Raw genomic sequence first — 25,235 nt, 5'->3', positions numbered from 1 at the left:
TTCTATGATTCTATGATTCTATGATTCTATGATTCTATGATTCTATGCTATGCATCAAGAACTGCTTTTCAGTCCCTTAAGTGAGCTGCTCTGTGTGTATTTGATCTCCAATAGAAGGCTTTAAAAAAAGTGAATGTTTTGGTACTCTTGGAGTGCTCTTGGAGAAGGGTGATATGTGCCAGTCAGACTGTACTGAACTGTTAGAGCCAGCATAGCAGAGTGTCTCTTGAAGATGGAAAAGAAAACATTAATAGAGGATTCGGTTTCATCCTTTAGGTTCTCCAGATGTTTTTCAGCCTAAGACTTTCTGCTGATTTTCACCAAAGCATTGCCATGAAAATGTGGTGAAGCCTCCTGTCAGGATGTGTTGGGAAAGCAGTATTTTTCAAGTTGAGGAATGTCTTTGCTGCAAAAATGTGGTTGCCGATGCTATTTGTATTGTCTAGATAGAGGGCCTGAGTAGTTGTCACTGAAACTAGTCTGTTATTTTTTTAATGCTATGTTCTATGCTAATTTCATGTAGTTTTAGTATTGAACAGAAGAGATTATCATGAATACAAATCATTAGGTGAGAAATAGCAGAAATCTAGCAATTCTAAGTAGTGCAGGTGGATGTAAAAGTTGTTGGGCATTTCCTTCAGACAATATCAAAGATGAGACTCTCAGCAGCTATTGCTGACCTGGGGTGGGAGCAACAGGCAAGGGCCTGGCCCTTGGACACAGTGACTGTTGTAGCCAAAATTTATATCCCGCTGCAAAGCTAAATGGTCTCCTGGCTAGGCTCATGCAACTATTTGCATCCATTTTTACAAATCATGGTTCTTCATTAAAATAAATAAATCTATTTTCTAATTATATTTAAAAATATAAGTTTTTTTTAACTTTTAAAGTTTCTTAGATGTGCCCGCCAGTTGAGGTAATACTAGAACATAAAACTGTGTACTCACATATTTGAAAGCAATTCACTTACAAAGTTGAAAATTGTTAGTTTGAATAAGCTTTTCTTCATTAAATTTTAATGTATGCACTGAATGTTTTTCAGAAACTCCAGAAAAGAACTTAATGATATACGCTTTGAGTTTACTCCAGGCAGAGGTAAGGCTCTTTCAATTGAATTATTTGTTTATTGTTCGGAAGGGTTTTTCAGAAATCGATTTGTACTTCTGGTTAATATAAGCTATCTCTCTGAAGTGTTCCCTAGTAGGCAGAGCTTCGCATTGGACTCAACTTGAACAAGAACGTGAGATGTGTGTAAATTCTGGTGGCTAGGTTGCATAATGTACCGTGTATGTTTGATTTTTCTCTACAGTATACTTTATCAATTTCATGTCTTACTCAAGAGATCTATGTGGTATGTAAGATCTTGTATCATGATATTTATGGCTTTGGGATTTACTTTTTTTTTTTTTTTTTTTTTTTACATTTGGAGAACATAACAAGAAATGGCATAGGGTAGCTATGAAAATATATGTGGTGATAGTGGTAATATTTGAGTTTCTTTGCCCTACGTAATAAAAAGTTCTGTTAAAATATATGGGGTATACACCATTTTTCAGATGTCTTCAGTTGGCAATTGAATTGCATTTGTAGCTTATGTCTCATCAGCAGAAATAAATTCTGGCACTGAAACTTAGGATTCCACTTGTAGAAGCTTGTAGAACTCTGGCTTTCCAGTGCTAAGAGTTTTAAGAAGTCATAAAATTTATTTTTATTTGAAGGATACCAGGTATTATTTCAATAAAATACGCAAGGGGATGATAATGTTGAGAAAGAAGGTATCATCCTTGTTACATAGCAACCCTTTAAGCTGTGAACATATTTCATTTTTTTTTCAGAAGTCAATATACGCTATACTTAGAATAGTCTTTACACAGAGCTTCCACATAAAAAAAAAAAAGTCCAAATTGGGACAGGCATCTTCTTTTTCCCTGTATATCATATTCTCTATCTTATGCAGTAGTTTTGTGGATATATTCTGTTGTCTACTTGCATGTCTCATGAATTTTGGAAATGAGTAATAATAAGAAAAATTTCTTTACTCAGTTGGGTACAGAGCATCTTGATTTAGTTGCTATTGAAAAAATTACTTAAATACTCACTAAGCAGTTACATAAGCTATGCAAAAATCTGTACTTGGTTGAAAAATGCAGGGTATATTATAAAGTACATGAGGACTATTCCTAATAGTTACTGAGATTGCCAGTATTCTCACCCTCAAATCTCTACAGAAATTCTAACTCAGTGACGCTGTTTTTTCATCTGTGTTTTACTTGAGGAGTTTATGTAAATGTTCAGCTGCCTCAAAACATAGACTCCATGTAGACACTCTGCATTCATGTCATGTTTAGTTGATACCTTGGTGGAACATAGGCTTGTTCTTGCTGTTTCCCACTTACTCTAAGCCTTCCAAATACTTTATGCAATAATTGTCCAGTAACCATTAGTAGGCATGGAGACTTGGGAATTAAGCTGCTCAGTTGCAGCAGTCAACATCCATCCAGAGCTCTGAATCTTCTGGGTCACCATACATAAAGCCTGTTCTGAGCTCAGAGCTCAAAGAAAATAAGGACTGTGTGACTCCCTTGCCTCGTTGTTAACAAACAGGAAAACCTGATATTACACTTCTCTATCTAGATATACAGTAGAGAAGATGGGAAGCACAAGTGAAAATGCCCCAGAACAGTTTATTTTCTTGGTTGTGAAAATACTGAAATTGTAAACCACTAAGAGTACCTATTCTTAAGAATAGAGAAGATATGCTAGTGACGTGGAATGGTCTGTATGGTATTTGTAATCAATAAAATCATCACAGCATTTTACTGCGTAGAAGCTGCTAAGTTAATTATCTTGTAAAATTGTGGTCCTTTTTTTCTCCCTCCTAATAAACAATAACATTAAATTTAAGCCTGCAACTTATGGGTGTTTTGAAACTAAAATATAATTTTGTTATATTGCTTTGGGTGATTGATACTTTTTGTTCTTGTTCTGGATTCTCATACTTACTTCACCTTTTGGACAGACACAGCAGATGGTGTTTCTCAGGAGCTGTTCTCTGCAGGCCTGGTTGATGGCCACGATGTAGTTATAGGTAAATTACATTTTTCTTTGCAATTATGCTCTTGTGACAAGTTTGTGTTAAATGAATGTGGAAAAAATGCATTCTCTGTTGTTGGTTGTTACACAGTTTTCTTTGTCCTAATTTTGCTTCCATGAATGCATAGTTTGTTCAACAAACCAGTTTTGATACCAGTTGAAGAATTGTGTTTTGGAAGTTGGATCTCTTCACTGATTTAAAAGGAGTAATATAACAAATCTCCTGTAGGACCATTTAGAATTCAATGATTGATCATTTCTACACTAACTTAATTTTTTTGTTTAACAATAAAATGATTTTGGAGTGGGATTATTCAAAGTATGCTTTGGAACCCTGAAATTCTATGTCATGTTATTTTAAATTAAGTATCATGTAGAGTTGACAGAAATAAAAGCATACCAGAATTCAGAATCTGGGCAAAATTGTGTTTAAAGATAATTGGAAATGTTTTCTTGCAGTTGAGAGGAAAGATACTTCTCTATTTTTCTATTCTGTGTTTCAGTGACTTTTATTTTTTAAAGCAATTCACTGTTGACAAATATGATTAATTTCTTAAGTATTCTTTTCCCTGCAGTTGCAACTCTTCCTGTGGTTGTTCAGTGCCTCTAGAAATATAGTTGCCAAAATCAGAGCTTTTTAATAGATGATAAGCATGTGAGAGCTGGAGAAATACCAGTAGCTTGATCTTTGTGTTGCAGTTGTAAAAGTTCCTATCAGTTGGTTTAGATATCTTTACCAAACAAATCTGTGAATTCTAAAAACCAACCAACCAAAAGAAGTTTCTGCAGCATTGGATTATGCAGGTGAAGATTTGAAGGACCTGGCCACATCTGTTTACAAGAAATTGGGCACATTTTGAGCTGTCACCTCCTCTATAGCAGTACAGTCTTGAAAAATATTTCACTTCCTTAGTTTAAAGCAGTAAGTCGTATAAAAGAACAGATGGTGCTGAAAATGCAAATCCTCTTACAAAACTCATTTTCTTTGTAAAATGATTTTGCCACCTTGCTCACTCTAAATTGAAAGGTTTATAATCTCCTTGACTATGAATAGCGGAGATGAGTTTGGTTAACCTTCTTCACCAGAAGATCTGATTCTTACAGGCTGAAAGCAGCTGATAAATTATCTCTCACTTTTCAACAGAACCATGCAGAAATTCAGCCTCTGTAATATGAATCACAGAAACACCAGGGTTCAAAAAGACCTACAAGATCATCCAGTCCAACCATCCACCTATCACCAATAGTTGTCACTAAACCATGTCCCTCAACACAAAATCCAAACACTCCTTGAACACTTCCAGGGTTGGTGACTCCACCACCACTGGGCAGCCCATTCCAGTGCCTGACCACTCTGCCAGAGAAGTAGTATTTCCTAATGTCCTGCCTAAATCTCCCCTGGCACAGCTTGAAGCCATTCCCTCTAGTTCTATCACCAGTTAAACAAGAAATGAAAGCAGATTTCTAAGCTAGCCTTGTGAAAGTTGTTCCTGTAGTTACTTTAAAAAAAAAAAAAAAAAAAAAAAGTTGAGATATAGAAACTGCAATTAAAGAAAAAAAGTGAAAACACCCATGTTTGTTTTGAACTTAACAATTTATTGGCATAACATCTGATTTTTCTGAATGCATACTTGAATCAGAGTCAGCAAAAGCTGCTGTGAAAAGTATGGCCGTATATGAGCTGAATCTGTTAGTAGGGACCAGTTGACATGCAGGTTTTACAGAACTCACTGATTAGCATGAACACACTTCACCTTCTGAGTCCTGCTGGATTCACTTCACTTATTAACACAGTCATCCTCGGAAGAATTCCATTCCGATAAGCAGTAAGTTCAAGTACCTGTTCTGTGGACATGTAAAAATCCCATCTTGCATGCTCAGTTCTCGCTACAATTGACTGGTTTCTGTTCTCATTGACAGCAGCATTGTTACACAGGAGGTCCCTAGATCAAGGGAGTTGGTACAAAAAAATTAGTTTAAAGAAGACTGGATTTTGAATTGGTCAGGGGGGAAGTGAGTCTCGGTGGCTATATGTAGACATCTACTTGATAAGGTATTTTTATACAGCTCTGAAACAGCTGTTAAATCGTGTGAAAGATCTAATATTTTCAGAATGTTTTCAGATAAAATGTCTATGCATGTGCTAGTAAACCTTCACATAGTTATGCTTTGTTTAGATTTTTTTATTCCATAAAAGAAAGTCTAATCATATAAATACTCAGTTCTGTTGGAAATCACATAGTTGCAGTCCTGCTTCACTGCTGTGTATGTAATTTCATCAAAGCTGTAGATCATCTGGATGCAATCCTGAAATTTCAGAATCTAAAGGGAGCTGTCTGTAGATATTTAGAAGGAAAAAATGCTTCTTCCCAAACAAAATTTAAATAAAAGTTCCTGTAGATTTGCAGTCAAGAAACATACAGTTGTTCTTCACTATATTAATGTAACTTTAATTTTAGGAGTTTTTGTCAACAAGTATCTGTGAATACTTCAAGAATTGTGGAAGACGTACCTTCACATTTAAATACATCAAACGTTACCTACTGGCAAATTGATGTCTGCCTTTTGTTTTTGGATCCAGACCCAGTTGCCAGCACTTGGTAACTAGAGAAGCAGCTTTCAGTAAGGCAAAGCAAAAGCTCCCTATTTGAAAAGTCTAGTATGTTTAGAAGAAGCAGTTGAGAAAGGAATAGATCATATTTTCAAATCAGATCATATTTTGATTGTAGCAAGTATTTTTGCCAACATCTTATATATTTACAATTACAGTAAATGCTATCTTGGAGTGCTTTGTTTTTTGGTTGGTTGGTTTTGCGTGTGAATTTTTATTTGATGTGGTTACTGTGGTAAGTAGACAGGACTAATACCAGCATCTAGGATAAAAAGGTCGTGGCTCTAGATAGCTAAGCTGACCACAATGCAAAGAATGCGTATCAGGCCAAATCCAGAATGAATGGTTTCAAGATATATTAAACAGTAAATAATATTAATGAAGAGTATTGAAGGACATGAAATTGAAACATCTGATTGTATTATAGTGTCCTATGTGCTGATGCTGAACTTCCATACTTCACTGAGAAACTGAAAAAGTGGAAGTGCAATTTATTACTATACTGTCTATAACAGGATCTTAACCTGCAGTGACACTGATAATCAAATTCATAGAAACTACCCCAGAGTTGCTCAGTGTATCCTTCCTCTTATCGTGCTTTTGCTTATATCTGGTTTTGTTTGCAGTCGTGTTGGATTAATCCTCTTTGAAACTGAATGAAGTGATGCCTTTTGTTCAACTAATTCCAACATATTTTCTGATTACGGTAAAATAAGACTGTGCTGCATACATTGAAAATGTACTGCGTAAATATATAGCTTTGCCAAGGGCAGTAGTATTGCTAAGGGTACACAAACTGGTTTAGCACTACAACTTGAGGCAGCATAGGTTTGCCATTTAATATCAATCACAGTTTGAGATCAGAACATTTGATTTTTATGATCTTTGGGGAAATTTACTAGAAACTTTTTTTCTCATGTCAATTGTTCAAAATGAAATTCTAATTTTTTTTTTTTTAGTTGTGTATCACATCTTATGTATTCTAAAGCTTGATGTACTTATAAACTTGCTAATGAGAAAACGCCCTAACAGACTGTAAAAATTCATTTCAAGAATAGACTAAATAATTTGTTTACTTTTCAATTTATTAGCCTGAAAAGAAACATGCATACAACAGAAATTGTGCTGCATTTTAAGGCATTATGTAGAAACTCTTGTGCCTTTAGTGTGTGCACCTAGCTGTGTTTCTCTTTAGCAAGAGATGCACATGCATTAGCAATAGGAGAATCTCTCTAAAATCCCCAGAGCTTACCTAGGACTTAAATATTTCAACACATCTGGCTCATTTAGAACTAATGCATTGAAGAGTGACTCATAATGACTATACTGTTGGGAGTTCTGGAGGTTTGAGATACACCCTTAGGTAATCAAGCTTTGCATCTAATTGCTCCTTAAAAGTTGTTTTAGCTATATATGTCCTGTGTAAAAGGTGCATTTGAAAAACTATACTGTGTGAACAAGGCTGGCTTCGTGCACATTCCCACCTCACTGAATTGTCTGTGTAATGGAAACTCAGGCATTCAGGATGGTGGAAAAGAACACTGTGTTGTGTACATAGCAGCAGCTGCTGTAATGGCTTTAGTGGCTGAGCTGTGACATGACATAAATGCATAAGAAGTTGTCAGTGTAACCAAATTAATCTGTACACACATCATTGGAAATGTGTTCATCTAAAAGGTACAATCAAATGATTTTTCACTACTTTCAGGGGAAAAAAAAAAAAAGGTGGAGTTGGTGGTTGCTTTCAGAGAAGGCTGCTTTTTTTCAGCACCCAGTCAAGCAGTTCCCAGTTTGTGAGGAACAAATTCATCTGTTTATCAGTGGGATTAGTTTGGGTTCTGCCTAATACAGCAGGTGATAAACCTAAAGCTTTCCCTATTCTCTCATAGGTCTGAGTTGTGGTTTTAAGGTCTTTCATTTCTGTTTCTTTTTTCTTATTAAAAAAAAAAAAAGCTGTGAATCTGAATCAGAACTTGCTAAGACAGCAGTTTAAGTAATGTTCCCCTTTTCAACAGTAATTTAGTTATTGTTGTTTGTTTTCTTGGCATTCACTTCTCCTGCAAGTAGTTAGTATGTCAAAATAAGGATTTAAAGATGTACTTAAAACTAGAGGTAGTCCATTTCAAAACCTAACTCCTGAAATCAAGTTTTTTCTACGTGTATTTTTTGTTGTTTCAAGTTTCAGACAAGGTAGTGAAATAGCCTGACTGCCATTTCATCATCTTAATAGTTTTGTCAGAACAAAATCTATAATTCATTTTCTATAATTCATAGCAGTACTCAGAAAAGGAGAGATGTGAACATCTGATGAGGAGAGGAGATTATCAAGTGATAATATGCATGGCAGAATGTGACCTGCTTTATTTCTGTATAGACCTACATTTCAACTCTAATCTGGCACGATAAAGATATTTGTTGAGCTGGCTTTGATATTTTGACAGCTGTTTGAGAGGCAGTGAAACCTTTGTCTAAAAGCTAGCACTTGCGTTCTGTGTTCAGTCACTGGTAATGACTCATTTGTTTGTACAGAAAATTTATGAGCTTGATATACTGTAATATCTCGGGCTTGTTAAACTAGGAGTGTTGGGCTGCAGATCTAAACTTTAGTTTCAGATGTTAAATTGAGACTGCGCTGTGGCTTAGAAAACTCAGGTTTATCAAAACACTTTCCTTCAAAATGAAGGGGAAGTTACGATTGTATATTCATACCTCAGCCCTCTGAATTCTTCTAGGTATTGTCTACTTCCATTAAATGCATGTGGAATCTAACTCTGGAATACGTAAGAATTTAAATATTCAGATATGTTCTACATATCTTTTTATGACACTATTTTAAATGTGCAATAGTTTGACTCAGACTTCTTCACATACTATGGGAGAACAAAAATATCCTGAAAACTCAGTCTTCCATTTTTTTATAAGCTTCTGGGAAATGGTACCATTTGCCTGCTACAGTTCTATTTTAATTTAATAAAAAGTATCATTTTCATATTTTTTTTCTTGGCAGGGGATCTAAAAGTGTTGAATGTAATACTTTGCCTTGGGATCAGAAGTGGATACTAAATAATTGAGAATTTGGGTATTTGATGATCATGTGTTACTAGAATTGAAATAGGTCTGTTTCTAGCATTAAAATTATTTCTTCTTCCGTACACTTCCAGTGTATGCTTCCAGTGCTTCTGCTTCATAAAATACATTCTTTCAATTGGGTGGGAATTTTTCAGTCAAGTTATCTAGAAAAACATCTTGTATATTTTGTCACTCAGTTTTCCAGTTTTTGTCTGTGACCTCTGGGTATTAATTCTCCATGTTAGCGGATAGTAAGGTGAAGGGCTTTGGGAGCTATTCTTATTCCACAAGCTCATTATTGTTGTGGTTTGAGGGAGGATACTTAAGGGCTTTATTTGTTCTTCAAAGTCAGGAGTATATGCCCCTGATGCATCTTCCATGCTTTTGCCTCTTCTGCTCTTGAGTAACATGGCATAGCTGGTTATTGGCCAAAACTTTGGTCTCAATTCTCTTGTAGCCCTTGGAAGAGGATACACTGGTGTCAAACTACTAGTTAAATGTCCTTAAAGGTCTTTTGAAAGATGTTGAATAAGCTTAACTTTTTTCCCTGGTACTTCACACCAGAAAACTTGCATTCCTGGTTTCTACCGTGTCTGCTGTACTGGGACTTAGAAACCATGTGAACCTCAGGGCTCAAGTGGTTTTAATAATTGCTTTAAGCTGTGGGAATTGCTGACCACCGTGTAATTGCAGTCCTGTTCATAAAGATACTAAAGGAGATCTCTTCAGTTTTCCACAGTTCAAGTAGGAGCTTTGTTTGGTTCTCTGTTATTCTGTTGATGAATGCTGTTCTCCTGCAACTGTGTTTTCTGACTGCAAAGCTGCAAATCAAAATCTTGGATATTAAAGTATCAAATTTGAAATGGAATAAATCATTTCCTCTGTCTTTATATCTCCCGATTCAGCAAAGAGAATTCAGACAAATTTGTGAGCCTTAATCTTCCTTTGATAAATTCCTAATGACAGCCTCTTCATAAATAATACATTTCTAAATGTTTTTAATGTTTCTCCCTTATCAGCATCCAATAGCATCCTCAGAAAATAGAAGCCAAGCTTGCTGTTGATTTCTTTATTTCATTTCTTTCTTATGAGAACCATGTCTCGTTCCTTGCAGTCCTCCAGCAATAAACACTTGTGAAGTTAGCTGTCACAGATCTCAAAATGCTTTAATATTTCCCTTGCTACTGTTCTCAAGCAACATAAACAAAAGGGATTTTGACTAGCCTCCTGAATGGATGAATTAATAGAAGCATTCCCACTCATAAGACCTTTCTGACCCTTTGGAAAGATTTTTAATCTTTCTTGCAGTTCGTGAGCTACTGAAAAACACTAGATAGTAATAACCAAGAGATCTGGAGGAATCATTACCAAAAAGCTATAAAGGTTGACTGCTACAATTGTTTGCATAATATACTATAATCCAATGCTGGCTAGGTTTCAAAGCTTGGTTTTTATTTGGTTCTGATCTTGCAAATGCATGAAAATCACTGTGCAGTGTGAAATACAAATGAGTATTTAGATTGCAATGGATGTCTTGCAATAAGTGAAACTGCCTCATGAGTATGCATCATAAATTCAGCTCTTTGGAGAAAAGCTCTAATTTGTCACTCAGACTTCCTGCTTCTCGAGACATGCACAGGAAGATACAACATTAATCCTCAAATTGGTAGACTCCCAAGGCAGTTATTGAGTAGAACTCATGTATCAGATGGGAATTGCAAAATAAACCCCTGCATCTGGGGGAGAGGTAATATTTGGAACAATCGGGGAGAGCCAATAAATCTGTGGTTCTTTGAGTTTGGCCTTTCTGATTGCAGTACATTTGGATGAAGTAGGGAGCAGCTGAAGGTGGCTGCTTCTTGCTATTTCTTACAGACTGCATTTTAGACTACATATAGACGATTTTCTTTTATTAAAGACATTTTTTCTCAGTTTTTTTTTTTTAGCGTCAGTAATTTTGTACCTGAATGTTTGCTTTTCCTTGTATCTGAATATATGTGTAATAGCTCTCCAAATTGTCAAACTAGTGTCAGAAGTTCTCCATCCATTTTTCATCAAGTGGAAGAGTATGCAAATCATTATTGTTTTGAGAGCATCACAGAAATATTGTCTCAGACACTGGATGCTACTTGTGTCTGTGTTTATGCCAGATGGCCCTGGCTCATTTGGCTGCACTGGCATTGTACAGGAAATGGTTGTACTCTATTCATATAGCTTTATTTACTGTCTCATTAATTTTAACTTTTTCAGAAGTTTTCCCTCTTCTGAAGCCATTAGATTTCATGCTGTGTTAAGAATTCTAAATAACTAGGCAGGCTCCTGTCACATTAGAGAAACAGCTATTTGAGACTGCCCCATGTGTGCTCAGTCTGTTATGGATAATTTTTTGTGATCTTGAAGATTTTTTTCTGTTACGTTGGCTTCTATTGATCACTTATTTAAAAATTATCACTTATGTCAGCTGAAAATATACAGTAGAAAGTGTCTTGTAGTATATGCTAAATAAATGTACGTGCTAGAGGACACTGACTATATATATAAATATATAATATTTATTATATCTGCAATTAGCTGTCTGTGTTGTGTGTATTTATATGCTGGTTTTGACCTTTTTATCCTACTGTATGCTCCACAAGTGCAGACACTTACTCTGACAGAGTGACTCAACCATTTGTCTCTGAACAAAACCTGCAAGAGAACCTGGAATGATTTGTGGTGCAGGGGTTGATTGTATGTCCTTCAGAAGCCTTCTGAAGCAAGCTGAACAGCACCTCATTTATTGCTGTAAACAACAAAAGTCTATTGTGCTAACTGCTGCTAACATTTGAAGAGGGTATTTGCTCCAAGACGTGATTTGAAATGTGCTCTATTTACTTGCAGGTTTTGCTGGCAAAGGTTCTTTCATCACTGCTTGATTCTGTTGTGCAGTTATCTTGTCTGTGTTTCTTCTGAATTGTATAGTAGCATGGCCAAAACGTCTTGAGAATACACTCTGCAAAATAAAATGTTGGATCTAGCATATTCAAGCCCCATGGAAGCAGCGAATTCCTGACAAGTTTTTCAAATTATCAGTTAATGCTGATGGCAGACTACAGTGATCTGCTATGAATTTCAGAAGTACAGTATCCAAGGCATGACTTCAGAGTACTTCAATGAAAATTGCTTTGTCAATTTAAACTGCAGTTAAACTTATCTTAGAGATGAGGTGTAAAGTAGAATCCAGAGATGTGTTTTAAAATGTCCCTGCTTTTCAAACAGCTTAAGCATCAGTGGAGAGAATGATTCCTCCCTCCTCAGTGCCACAGTCCTCCGTAAAAACTCCTAAGGTAAACCTATTCTCATCTGATGAAAGAGAGCATTACTGTATTAAAGTCACTAAGTTTAATAAATTTGTTCACTAAGTTTGAAAAACAAAGAAAATTGTTGAGGGCATGGAGAAAGAGAGGTAGAGAGAGAGTGAGAGAGATGGTTACTTTTCTCTTTTTTCCCTTAGGATTTCAATAGCATTTGCAGATGTGACTGGATTCATCTGCATTTAGTAACTTTAGGCTCATTTTTTCATATCTAAGGAATATGAGAAGTTTTTATGTAACCTCACTGGGAGGGTTAGTGAGTCAACGTAGTAAATCAATTTCCTCAATGAAAAGAGACCAAATTCAGTAGCTGTGGCCACTTAAGAGCAGTACTGCTTAAGAGACATTTTTCTTTCTTTCTTGATGCAGCCAGTGATTTTGAACAGGGCTGAACAGTAGCACCAGCTTGTGTGTAGGAACATTGTTTATTGTTGTGAGTGTATCTGATAGGAATTTCCAGGTATCTGCCAAGACACAGCATGCTTCATCATCCAAATTGCATAGGTTTAATAACAGTCCTAAACTTCTGGAAATAAATATGTAATAATAGTATTAAATGCAATAAATAATTTCATTTAAAGTTGGCTGAGTATTCCACTCTGGAGTGTGTTAACTTTCATTTTTGTAACCTTGAGAATGTCACCTTTGTAGTGAAGATGGCATCTCAAACTTTCTGGGCAAGTAATTGGAAGCTGGAAGCTGCAAGCTGGATGTCAGGAAGGATTTTCAGCTGCTTGGATGGCTCCTGCTGCCTGCGCTTCAGGCTCTGTTTCGAGAAGAAAATAACTAAACTAAAGATGCCACGGCCACCTGCAGTTTTGGCATTACTGCTATTTCTTTGTAGCTATTTACATCAGGCACTGAAAGATTCCAGCTATTAGTTGAGTCAACATCTTTAAGCTGTTAAGCATTGGGCATGCCTCTACTTACTGAAGTACCTAAAACAGTTGGCTTACACGAAGGTGCAAAGAATCATCATTATCTCTTTAAAAAAAAAAAACAAACAAACAAAAAAAAAACACCTTATTTTTAGTTTCCTGAAATGCAGACTTATGTATCCAAATTTAGACTGTTGGGTGGCCTTGTTCTTGGTAAGGACAAGAGACCTAGCACTGCCCAGAAGAAGGCAGGGAATTAGGAAAAAGAGCAAGCTATCAACAAGACTATGTGGTTTTGCTAGGTAATCATGCATGTTTCATTCATGCTTGGTACTGACTTGGATTTTCAGATATTGCAGGAGACAGGGTTTTTGTTTTTGTTTTTTTCATTCGTTGTGGCTTGATAGAATGGTACTGATTACAATATTCTGGCAAACTCATTTTTCTTGCTGTTCTAGAAAAGCCAGAAAATACATAACAATACCAAAAGTCACTAGTGAAACACTTGTTTTACTTGAACAATGCTGAATTTATATAATTGAAATTGAAAAGATATCTCTTTGGGAGACTGCAGGTGTTCCTGTTTTCATGTGAATTTTTATTCTAATATTATGGACTCAGTGCAGGTCTTTATCTTTTTCAAGTGTGGCCTGAAAACATCTGGCATCACTCTTAAAATTCTCCTAATCTTCTGTTTGATTAAACACGTCCCACTCTAATTGTGGCCTATCAGAGAAACAAAAATAAAGGGTATTTCATATTCTTCTACGTGATGCTTTTCCAGCTTTTTATATGTAAAAGGTTTTGGCTTGCGTTCATATTGAAAGTTGAGACAAACACAGAAAACTGTAGACTTTAAATGAGCACTGTTCTTTGAAAAGCAGTTTTTCTTCAAGAACGTCACCCACATAAATATCACTTCTTTTTGCTATGGATTTTAATAAAGATAAGTAAATAGAATTAACTATTTTCCTATACATTTACATTAAGTATTTACATTTATTGTTTATAGTTTATCTTATGCAATTTTTGCTTTGAAGATTTGAATTTCTTCTTGATGAAGAATCAGCAGGAAGGCATTAAGCTTTTTAAGATTTTGATGCTACCTGTGAAGACCTCAGCGCATACGTCCCCTGTGCAATAGTTTATTAAAACACTTGCTGATAAACTGGGCAATACGTGCGAATGTAGGAACAGTAACTTTGCCTAAAGGCAGGTGGCAGTTCTTGCATTCAGGTGCAGCAGCCAGGCAGCATGCTGACTTGCCATAGTTGTCCTGCAGCTGGGTAACATTAAGAGAACAGCTGCTCCTCTTTAAGGCAAGTGCCCATTTGAAGCTCATCATTTTGTAATAGGTGAAGCTAGAAATCTTTGGACCTGAGAGATCCAAGACCTTACCACAGACTGTAGCTCTGTATCTCTATTTTGGTGAAGCCAGCTAACAAAAGCTGGCTTTTCTTTCTTTATTTTAAAGAAATGTTTTGTGAGGCCTTGGGTAAGATAGAACTGCTCTTGAATGTGTGATCTTATTTAATAGATTTTGAAGACATACGATACAATATCTCAAAGCTTGTATTTTCAGGAACTATCAGCACAATTTTTTGTGAGATTCTTGTGTAGATTCTTAAATATTAATTGTAGTAAAAAGCATTATCTGTATTTGCATGTGTTTCGCTAGGTAGGAGGTACTGCAATAAAAAATGACTTGCTGATTGTGTAAGTGAATTGTGTGATTAAAATAAAAACCACTTATAATGAGTAGAATAAAGAAGATTATGAATAACGAAGCTTTAAAATTGGAAAGACTTTCTATTGTAATGACTATTGTTGAGTTCATTTAACTGTGGAAGTTAATTATTTGTTCTTTCCAAGAAGTGTTCCGTACAGAATGTACCTTGTGCTTATTTCTTAAGGTTTGTTTTTAGTTTCAAACATCTTTTCATCTTCAGTTGAATTTGTACGCGTCTACAAACAGTTCTCTGGGCCATCTCAATGATAAAGAGAAAATGAGACCCCCAAAATTTTGGTTTGCATTTGTTGGTGACAGAGCTTATGTTGGCATATTTGTTTACCTCTGTAAATTTCCTAGCCAAATACTATATTTCCCTATATGAGGCCAAATTCCATTCTGCTATGTGCAGTGAATTATACACTACCAGGCACTAAAGTGAAAACTGTCTCTGTGGCATTAGAACCAGTGCAGGAGGTAGGAACCTGAATTTGATGCATGCTATATATCTTGGTGTGGCAGTAGTGCTTTCAACTCGCACATAGCTTTGCCACAGTCTTATTTTCCACCTTACAAAATCTGTGGCAAATATTATTTACAGAGAACATCTATCTTATGATACTTACCTATTCAGCGTACTAACAAATCTTCTACTTAAGTTGTTTATTTCTTGTCTCAGTAGCTCTGCAAAGCATGGAGCCTTTTTCTTATGTTGATGTCTGGTTAATGATGTCTTGTCCTTATTAGTGACTTTTTAACAGAGGCACTCCAGTTACTCAGTCTGAACTCAGCTCAGGATCTAGCATGAAGATGGGGAACAAGTTTAGCAAACCAACAGCCAAAAGGCAACCAAATTTTTTGATGAAGATGAATGTTAATAACATTGCATATAAAAAATAAAAATAAAAATCACAACCATAAGAATTAACATTGCAATTTAAAATGGATGTTAGGTGCTTTCATACAAAAGGAGTTTACTTTTCTCCCTCCTTTTCTGTTCTCTTGATCTCTATATCTAATTAGTGTTTACTGCTGTTGCATTGCCAATCTTGATCAAGCTCACTGAGAGAGCAGTTTAAAAATCAGCTTTTTTTTTTAATCACCCTTATTTTTGCTGGTTTTTTTTTTTTTTTTTTTTTTTTCCTGCTGGTTCACTGCCCTCTATATCTAAATAGAGGGCAGTTTTATCTATAAATATTAATCTATTATCTATATATAATAATATATAAATATATAATAATATATAATCTATAATCTATTATCTATAAATAATAAATCTATATCTAAATATATCTAAATAAATAACTACCTCTAAATCATAGCAGATTGCTATGGTTCTGAATGAGTACTATTAATGGCCTGGATAACAGTCAGAAGCGTAAGCATACAGCCAGGTGAAGTAGCTTCAGAAACAGGAATGTTCTCTCATTAAACAAGCAGAAGATAGAGGAGAAAGTGAACTCAGCCTTATCCTAGAATCCTGCACTGATGGAGGCCGAGGCTGTTGGCAGAACTGCAGTATAAGTCTCGACAGCTGTGGTTCTGCTTATCCTTTGCTACTTGCTTGCAACTTTCCTTGCACTTGAATTTGTCAGGTTGTTAAGCAATCTTGAGCAGTAGACTAGGCAGAAAATTAGTAGTTGAGTTTTAGCTATCACTAGGTTCTCAGTCTGACTTTTTTCTCTGACTCAATTCACACAGGCATAAAATAACAGCAAATGAGAGGAAACAGGTTTATGGCAGTCTGACTGCTGACATCCGCACAACAACTGGGAGTAATTAAATGATTCAAGTGCTAATGTGCAGGCATGTATGTATGTGTAGTTAAGATGATAATCCAGCATGAACAAGGTCTGATGCTATGTTGAATGCAATTTTCTGTAAATCATTTTCTTCATACTTTATTTTACAGTTGCTGCTAACTTACAGAAGATTGTAGATGATCCAAAGGCCTTGAAAACATTAACTTTTAAGTTGGTAAGTGAGAGTTGGTATGAGTCATACAGTATATGCAGCTTCAGAAACAGAAATGTTCTCATATTAAAGAGCAGCCTGTTGATTCTTTCTCAAATAGCTTTGAATGCTGTGCCAATCATTTGGCAAAAACTGAAAAACTTTTTCTGACCTTCTCTATATCAGTTAGAAAACGTCGTAAGAAACTACAAGATTTGAGCTTGTAACGTTTGAACAAAGCTTCCTGCCTGGAACAGTGACCCTTCTGAATACGTGATGGTGAAAGCAACTGTATTTATACACCCTTTCTCATTCTCTTTTCTCTCTCCTAGTATATTTTTAACCAGTTGGATTCCATCATCCAAGGCAGTTGTCAAAGTTTCATTACATTCACGTATAATTAATAAACTTCTGACTTTGATAAGGTGGAGGAGGAACTGCAAGAGTTGGGGAGTCTTAGAGAACAATTGCATACAAACTTAGATATGAGGGAGTATGTCAACTTCTTCTGCAAGGAAAACTTCTAGCTGCAGAGAGTTGCTTATGCACAGAGCAGTGCTACTGAGCAGTTGTGCTGCGCAGCTGGAAGAGCAAGCAGGAGAAACGCTTGTTCGTCATTCATAGAATATCCTGAGTTAGAAGGGACGGCCGCAGGGATCATCAAGTCCATCTCCTGGCTCCTCACAGGACCACTCAAAAATCAAACCATATTTCTGAGAGGTTTGTCTGAACACTTCTTGAGCTGCGGCAGGTGCGGTGCTGTGACCGCTGTCCTGAGGAGCCTGTTCCAAAGTCTATTTTGTGCAGTAATTTTCTTACTGAATGTGGGTAGTTTTCAATGAAAGAACTTAACCTGTGCAAGGGAAATGGTTTTAAATAGTCCAAAAAGTTGAGAGGAAGAAAGAAACTAATTATTGTAACATTAGTGCAGTTTGTGTTTTCTCTCATTTTCACTGTTTTGTTGAATAAGTGTGTTCATAGATGAGATGATTGAAATTACTGTGTGTGAGAGAGAGAACCTAAAACCAGTTTTGACAGGGTATTAGGGATATGTGCAGTCATGTAGCTCCATAACTTTGCAGGGGGAGGAACTCGCATCAGTTCTGAGGAGACATTGTTCCAACTCCACTTCTACCAACACCTGTCAGCATTTCAGTTAAATTCAGATCAGTCTTTCTACTGCTCTCTTGTCCTTAGTTCTTCCCATCAACTTTCTTTTAGCCGAGAATCCACAATTAAAAATTTATCTATATAGCATGTCAAACCACAGGTATGTGCCCGTGACCGTTTAGAGGTGCACATTTTGCCTTGGAATGTGGATCCCAATTTTGGTTGATTTTGATGCTGTCCTGATGGATGAATTAATAGCTTAACATTCCAAAAACTTAATTCAGAATAGATGTGCTGTGTTTGTGTCTATGTCTTCCAAAATCAAATTGAAAAATATGGATACCTAAAGCTGTTGAAAGATTAGCCCTGTAAATACCAAACTCTTGCCAATTAGCTTTCAGCACCCCTTGCTGAGAGTGACTCAAGCACATGTGAAAGACTAGACTGAGTGTCTATTAGGTAAGTAGGTCTCCAGAATCATAGCTTTGTTTATAAAAGCAGCTGCTTCTTATGGGCTGTAGAAAGCCATTTTTAGAGTAAGTGACCTAGCTGATGATAATGTGTTAATTCAGGATTGTTCTTCCCATGTCATTTTTTAAAATATAGATTTGAGTAGTTTTAACAATTAAATAATTTAGCTTCATTATTCCTCTACAGTCCAGTAAAGTCAGCAGAACCTGTTTGCTTTTAGGAGGGGATCGTGATGTGGGACATGTAATTCAAATGGCCCTTACAATCTAAATACAGCTTAAAAGCTGATCTTTTTTTTTTTTTCCAGATGATCTGTTCTTGTAGTCTAAACATCTGACTATGACTTTATTATTCAGCTGATGGCATCTCGGGAAGACTATTTAGAAACATAGATATACCAGAGTCTGTATAGAAGTCTGGGTTTTTTCTAATTCATGCTCTTTAATTAGGGGCTTTAAACTTCAACATTTAATATTCCATAGTGTCCAGTTAATGTTTGTGTATGTTGAAAGCAAAAAAAAACCCAACCATCTAATTTAGATTGGGATATTTCTGTGTTTCAGCTGGATTTATTACTTAAATGCTGGGGAGCAGTCAGTGTCACATATTTCAGATTCCAGTGAGAGAATACTCCTAGGCTTTACCAAGATCAGAATTAATAGTCAGTTGTAATTCAGTGTCTCTTTCCCTTCTTAAGGTAAGTTCTACTGGCTAGGTAACAGTTCCCAAGGTTAACTTTTAATCAAAGTCTCTTCCTGACATTTTTAACTTCCTGTGAATTGAACATAACCACAAGTAGTATCTTAATTTATTCTTACCCTTGATTTATTTAATTCAAGTTCAATTTCTACCTGCTCCTGTGTAGTGGAGTTGCCTAAGAAGACTGTCATTTGTTTTTGTTACCTCTTAGCAGGATTTGAGTGCACTTGTATACAATTTGATTAAAACACATTTTCTTGTAAATATTTCATGGGGATTCGAAGTCTAAATCTGGCTAATCCTATATCCATTCAGAGAATTCAATTGAAAAGTGTTCTTTAGTTTAGGATTAGTTACTATTTGTGGACAAGAAATCTGGTTAGTATCTCACTGCTTGCAGATTGCTTTTTCTGGTGTAGTATTTTTGTACACGCAACAAAGCATTTCAATCTTCTGGGAAACAAGAAGAAGAAGAATCTGTGTCTTAACCGTATTTGTCTGTAATGAACTTCTTTATTATTTTGGCAATAATTTAAGGGAGATGTCTGAGTCTGTTGTTAAGGTTTGATCTCCGTGTGCATTTAAATGCATCTTTGATCTTAAAATGATGCAGTTGTACAGAACATATTGAATCTCCTTTATTGTCTTGGTTAACACAGAATCAAGTTTTTTCTGCATGATTCAGCTATCTGCACTTAGGGAAGGAGGCTGCTTTAATACACAAGTAATCTTGACAATATGCAATGTAACAACATTATTATGTAGCATAATTAGCACTTTATGTAAGGATTTTTACAGCTAGCAAGAGTGTAGAATGATGAAAATAATACTAGCTCCTTATATCATGATAGTTTACATACAAAATTCAAACTCCATTTAGTAAATTTTAGTAAATTCCCAATTAATAAAACATTGAGGTATTTTAATTATGACCAGTGGTGATGACTTAAGACTTCAACTTGCTACTTCACCAGGATAAAGCATCTTATACACTGTGAAGAGAGTGTAATGAAAGGTAATTTAAAGGAGTAGCTTGATGTAACATTTCCAAAATTACTAAATAAAGTTGTTTTTGATTGTGAGAATTCAGTGGATAATGTCACTGGGTGAACACTGTGTGCGTTGTCTGAGAATGTTTGTCCTGATATTGGATACGCACAGACCAAATTCTATGAAAAGGTTCAGCTGCAAAAAATTTAGGGTATCAGAGGGTCAAGAGCGTTTGTATGGAGTGAACCAATTGTTCTTGGGGGAGATCTGCCAAAAAGTCCAAAGGCAATTTTGCATAATCTGCCATTACATACTTGATATTACTTCAAATTATTTACCACATAGGTAAAGAACAAATTAAAAAATGTACTTTCTGAGCTACGTAGTCTGATTTTGTATTTAAAAATCAAAGTATTAAAATATTTTGCCTACATAGTGTGTGTTATCTTAAAGCAGACTTAAGGCAAGATGTTCTTATATTCTTACTGTTCTTATATTTGCTAAACGTAAGTAGATTTGTGCCAGTTTGTGCTGCAACAGACATTAGTGAAGATTCTGAATTGTTCAATCTGAAGAAATAGATGATACGGTCACAAAGATGTTCCTCTGCAACCATTAGGTTTTATTCTTCATAAACTCCTCCAGCTTTGTGCTGAAAATTTCAGTGGGTTGGTATTTCAAGCGGACTCGATTGCTGGGGTCATAAGGGTTTTTCAGGTATTTGGTGTCTGCAGCACACTAGCAAAAGGTAGATTCTGTACATGTAGGTTATTTGCTCTCCACAAGTGAAAACAGCATGATCCAATGAAAAGCATATTCGGCTCTGGAAAGTTTAAGTTAAAGAATTTTGGTCTTTAAGTGACCTTTTGGAATAGCTGCGGAAGGTGTTTTGTTTGTTCATTTCTCAGCCTTTTGATTTTTTTTTTTTTTTTTTTTAATATAGATTTAGCTAAAATGAAGGATGCATTGATTGATGCTGACAGAAAATACACCAAGCAGTCTGAGAGGTTTCCTTCAAGTAATCTGTTTGCTCACTAGGTAGTAACGGGAAATTGTAAAGCCAGGACTGTCAAACGCTCCTTTTTAATGTGATACACTAAATATTTCTGTTTGTACTTGCAGGCCTCTGGCTGCGATGGCACTGAGATTCCTGATGAAGTGAAACTGATTGGGTTTGCTCAGTTAAGTGTCAGCTGATGTCTGTCCCTTGACCCCAAGTCGAGTTGTGAGATTGCGAAGAAGCCAGCTTAGATGCAAAGGAAAATTAACGCACCAAACACTGAGTTCTGCTTCATTCTCTAGCAATTCACAAAGTCAGAACGAGCAAAGCCCACAGCTACACCGCTGCTGCTAACATTCAAAATGCTACTAAATGTCTCTTAGCAGTTGATTTGGATTTCCCCTAAGTGAAAAGCCTGTGGAAATGCACTCAGGTGGCTATATTTATTGGTTACAAAAGGAATTTTATATCTTCTTTCCTAAAGTTTTGAGTGATACTATTTTCCTGTACTTGTGGATGATAATACTGCCTCTGTTATGTTATATTTAGAAGTTAACATAAATACAAAAATTGAGAATTACTAGCTGAACTTGAATTCTAGTTTTAAAACTGACTGTGAATTTTATTTTTCATATTTATGCATTACACATCCTAGTAATAAGAAAACTATTGGACTTGATTACATGCTATTTGCAGTTAATCTCTCTTTATTTAAAAACGTTTCAGGTATATCTTTGACTATTCTAGGTTTTTTTTTAATTTTTTTTTCTTCAAGTCAAGTAGGCATTAGTAAGCTTTGATTGTGTCTAAAAACCAGTCCACAAACTGATTTTGAAGGGTGTGGGAGGTGCCTTGAAGACATTAATGTTTTAAGTATGTGCCTGAGGCTGCTAAAATTTAGAATAATCTCAATTTTCTAGAAGTACCATGTATATGGTACTATACATACAATCTGAGCAAGGAGGGGTTATATGGTAGCAAAGGTGTTAAGACAATTTTGATTGTGCTTTTTTGAGGAGTCTATAAGCTAGAACTACTTTAAACTATTGTCGTTAAGGTAGACTGCTTATTGTGTCCATCTCTGATTTGACTAATCCTGAACGATAGAGAATGGTTTCATACAGGTGATGAAAACTTGAACAGAATTGAAGCTTTACTTGAAATTCTGGAAAATACCAATATGGAGTGAAAATAATAGGGCTTTCTGCAATGATTCAGTAAAACTCTGTGAGAAAACATTTCTGATCCAAGTAGTCTTATGCTTAACCTGTGGTCTAGATGTTATGGAGCTAGTGAATCTTAGGAAGATTATCCAATCTGGAGACAAGTTCCTTGGACATTACAATTTAAACTACTTCCTAGCTAATCCTAGATAAATGGCAGCTCTTTAATGTACTGAAAACAGCAAATATATATTATTAAGAGAAGTTATTTATAATGCCTTGTCATAATTGTTGAGGTGTTCTAGAGCCACTTGCGTACTCAGTGTAATTCCATTCCATCCTCTTGTTTACATGATTACTCCAAGATGACTGCAAAGGATAAAAATAAAAGCATATTGCACAAACACAGTTGAATTTGCTTGCTCTGTGGACATTTCTGCTGTTGTGTGATGTTATAAATGTTGGTTGCTTTTGTTTAGCTGATGAGTGGCACCTGTGCAAGGGATTTAGCTCCCTGTGTGGGGGAGCAGAAAGGGAAGAAACACTGTCTGCTCACAGCACTTTGCTGAAGCCATTTTTAAGACTTTCAACTCCTGAAGTGCTTATATTACAGTAAATTATTCTGGGATAAGATTTTTATCCTTGAGGGATGTCAGTGTCAGGGAATAGAGGGAGGGAGCAGAATGGGGCCCAGGGCAGGGCTGGAGCTGTGACCTGCTGCTTCTGGCCCAGCTACGGGCTGATCGTTGCAGCTGGGCCTTGCTGGGACAATTAAGGCCCCCCCAGGTGGCTGGTGCCCTCAGGACCAGCTGTGTGCCCAGGAGCAGGCTTTGGCAGTGCGGCGGCTGCTGGGGCTGCATGTGGAAGAGTCCTCTGAGTTAAGCCTGGCCTGCAGTGGCTGAAGAGAGCCAACAAATGGTAAGTGAGCCTTTCATGAGCAAAAATTGTGTCTTTCCCTAGCTGTGAGATGCTACTGTGGCGTTATGGATCATCTGCTCGGCGTCTCTTCCACATCAGCCCTGTCACAGGCCTGGTACTGTGCTGAGGTGGCTGAGGGCTGGGCTGCCTGCCTGGGACTGGGGAAGGCTGCAGTGTAGCACAGTTAATTACTCACCATCAGCCTTTGTATCAAAGTGGGAGCAAATCAAAAGGCACTGCTTCTCAGTGGAACAGTTTGTTACCTGCAGCACTGGGGCTGGGTGGCTGCTACCAGGAGGAGCCATGTTTGGGCCTTTGCTGTTTGATTATTTTTTTGTTACGTATATTAACATATGCTCCTCTAAATGTTGCACCAGCATCGACTAGTCCATCTGCAAAGTATGTAGCTGCCTTTGTCAGGCGTGCAAATGAACATTCGGGGTAGCTTTTCACAGGTCCATAAATGAAGCCGGAATACATTAGCTGAGGAGAATGGCGTGCTGCTCACCAGCCGCCCCTCATGAGGGAAAAGGTGCTGCAGTGTGAGCAGCAACCGTCAGAAGTGCTGGTAGGCCGCGCTGGTTGCGACTGCAGAAGGTATATAAATGAGAAGGAATGTAAATACTTTAGTCAAAGCAGTCAGCAGTACTGTACCCACATAAAGCTTCAGTTGTTGCTCACTTGTGGCCTGAAGCAGAAACCTGAAAATGCTTCCCTGAGCTTCCTTGGCTTAGTGAGACAGCAAATTCATGCAGCAGTGCTCTTTGTCACAGCTGTGTTACTGCAGCTTTTTAATGTGTTTTTTTTTTGTTGCTGCTAAGGTATTGTTAATAAAATGTAAGCAAAACGGCCTGAGAGAAATGGCATTTTAAGCTTTAAAGCCTTGAAAAATGAAGTTCATTTCTGCCCTTGACTACATGGAGATGAAAGAGAGGTAAAAATACATTGCAGGTTGTAATAGAAAGTATGGTAAAAGTGGATGGTGTAGTATGGTGCACGCCAAATCTAGTAGGAATTAGTTTTGTGAATACCCTATCCACATGGTCTGAGTAACAAGGGGAAAGAAAACCGGCAGCTATTTACTTCTTTGTGTATACATGAGGAAGATGGATGTGATTCTCATTTGTGGCATGGCACGAGCTGTGCATGTGGTGCTACAGCATTGCTGGACAGCCTTGGGCTGGCTGCTGCCTGAGGCACCTGCCTGCACTCAGAGGAGGAGGTCTCTAATTAATGAGGTGAAGCTGGAACAGGTGAGCTGCTGCTTAATGCTCTCTGAGACCAGGAAAACAGGACTTAATTAAATGGCTCTAAGTTTCTGTGGGACTGATTACATGGTGCTGCTTGCTGCTGGGTACTGGCAGGCTTTGTGGGCTGATGTCTGTCTGTGGAGCCAGGCATGCTTTGCCCTCTGTTCTAGCAGAGTAGTAGCACTAAGATGAAAGTCAACAGATGCAGGGAAGTACAGCTCTGTTTTATTTTCAAAGTGATAAAGAGGACACATAAACATGCAACTTGGCATGAAAACAGGTCTGGGGGATGACAGGTTTGTGCCTGCATAAAGGCGTGGGAGAAGAGGGACATTTCCAGCCTTTTCTCTGCTGGAATTCCAGCGTGGGCTGTGGGCTAGGAAAGCTACTCCTGCTACAGTAACATTCACTTCTAGGCAAAGAAAGCAGGAGTGCATCTTTCCTTCCTCTGGTAAGCGCTGACCTCAGATTATCCCATCAGCACATACAGGGAGCTGTATGCAAGCTGTGATACAGCTAGCAAGTTATGATCATTGTTTTGGCTTTCTAGAAATATTAAACACTTTGTTACTGTTATTTCCTCTATACACCTCTCTGCCCCAGAGCATACTTCTACTTTATGACTGACCTATCAGGTGTAAAGGGTGGCAGGTAAATAAGCCAGGAAACACCACTGAATTTTTCTCTTCTGCGTTCTCTTCTGAAGTAAAGATGAGTGTGCTTCAGCTGGCTTGGGCTAACTGAAAATAGCCTATCTGGGGGCTTTCAAAGCAGCCTTGTAAAAATGTGATCGTGGGTCATTCCTTCAGAATATTTCTAACCACACACTTTTCCTGCGAGAGCAAATGCCGTGTGCAGCCTGTAAATGATGTGCCTCCCCCTCTGCTTTTCTTAATCAGAGATATGTTTCCCTTTTCACCACCTACCTCTACATAACGATGTTGGATG

At 37.0% G+C, this 25,235-nt stretch overlaps 1 protein-coding gene across 1 annotated transcript in view; it reads left to right on the top strand.

The window, feature by feature from the left end:
* Positions 1–22,523, top strand: part of STK39 (serine/threonine kinase 39) — an 86,157-nt gene extending 63,634 nt beyond the window's left edge. Inside the window, 4 exon segments of the mRNA XM_042875076.1 lie at positions 1,043–1,095; positions 3,020–3,088; positions 16,646–16,710; positions 21,079–22,523. Of these exon segments, the coding sequence (XP_042731010.1) occupies positions 1,043–1,095; positions 3,020–3,088; positions 16,646–16,710; positions 21,079–21,153 (262 nt within the window). The 3' untranslated portion in view covers positions 21,154–22,523.
* The last annotated feature ends 2,712 nt before the right edge of the window (positions 22,524–25,235 follow it).

Source organism: Lagopus leucura, unplaced genomic scaffold (genome assembly GCF_019238085.1).
Source record: "Lagopus leucura isolate 7727_CA_CO unplaced genomic scaffold, USGS_WTPT01 Super-Scaffold_100012, whole genome shotgun sequence".
Lineage (NCBI taxonomy): Eukaryota > Metazoa > Chordata > Aves > Galliformes > Phasianidae > Lagopus > Lagopus leucura.
This window is presented reverse-complemented; position numbering and strand designations above follow the sequence as displayed.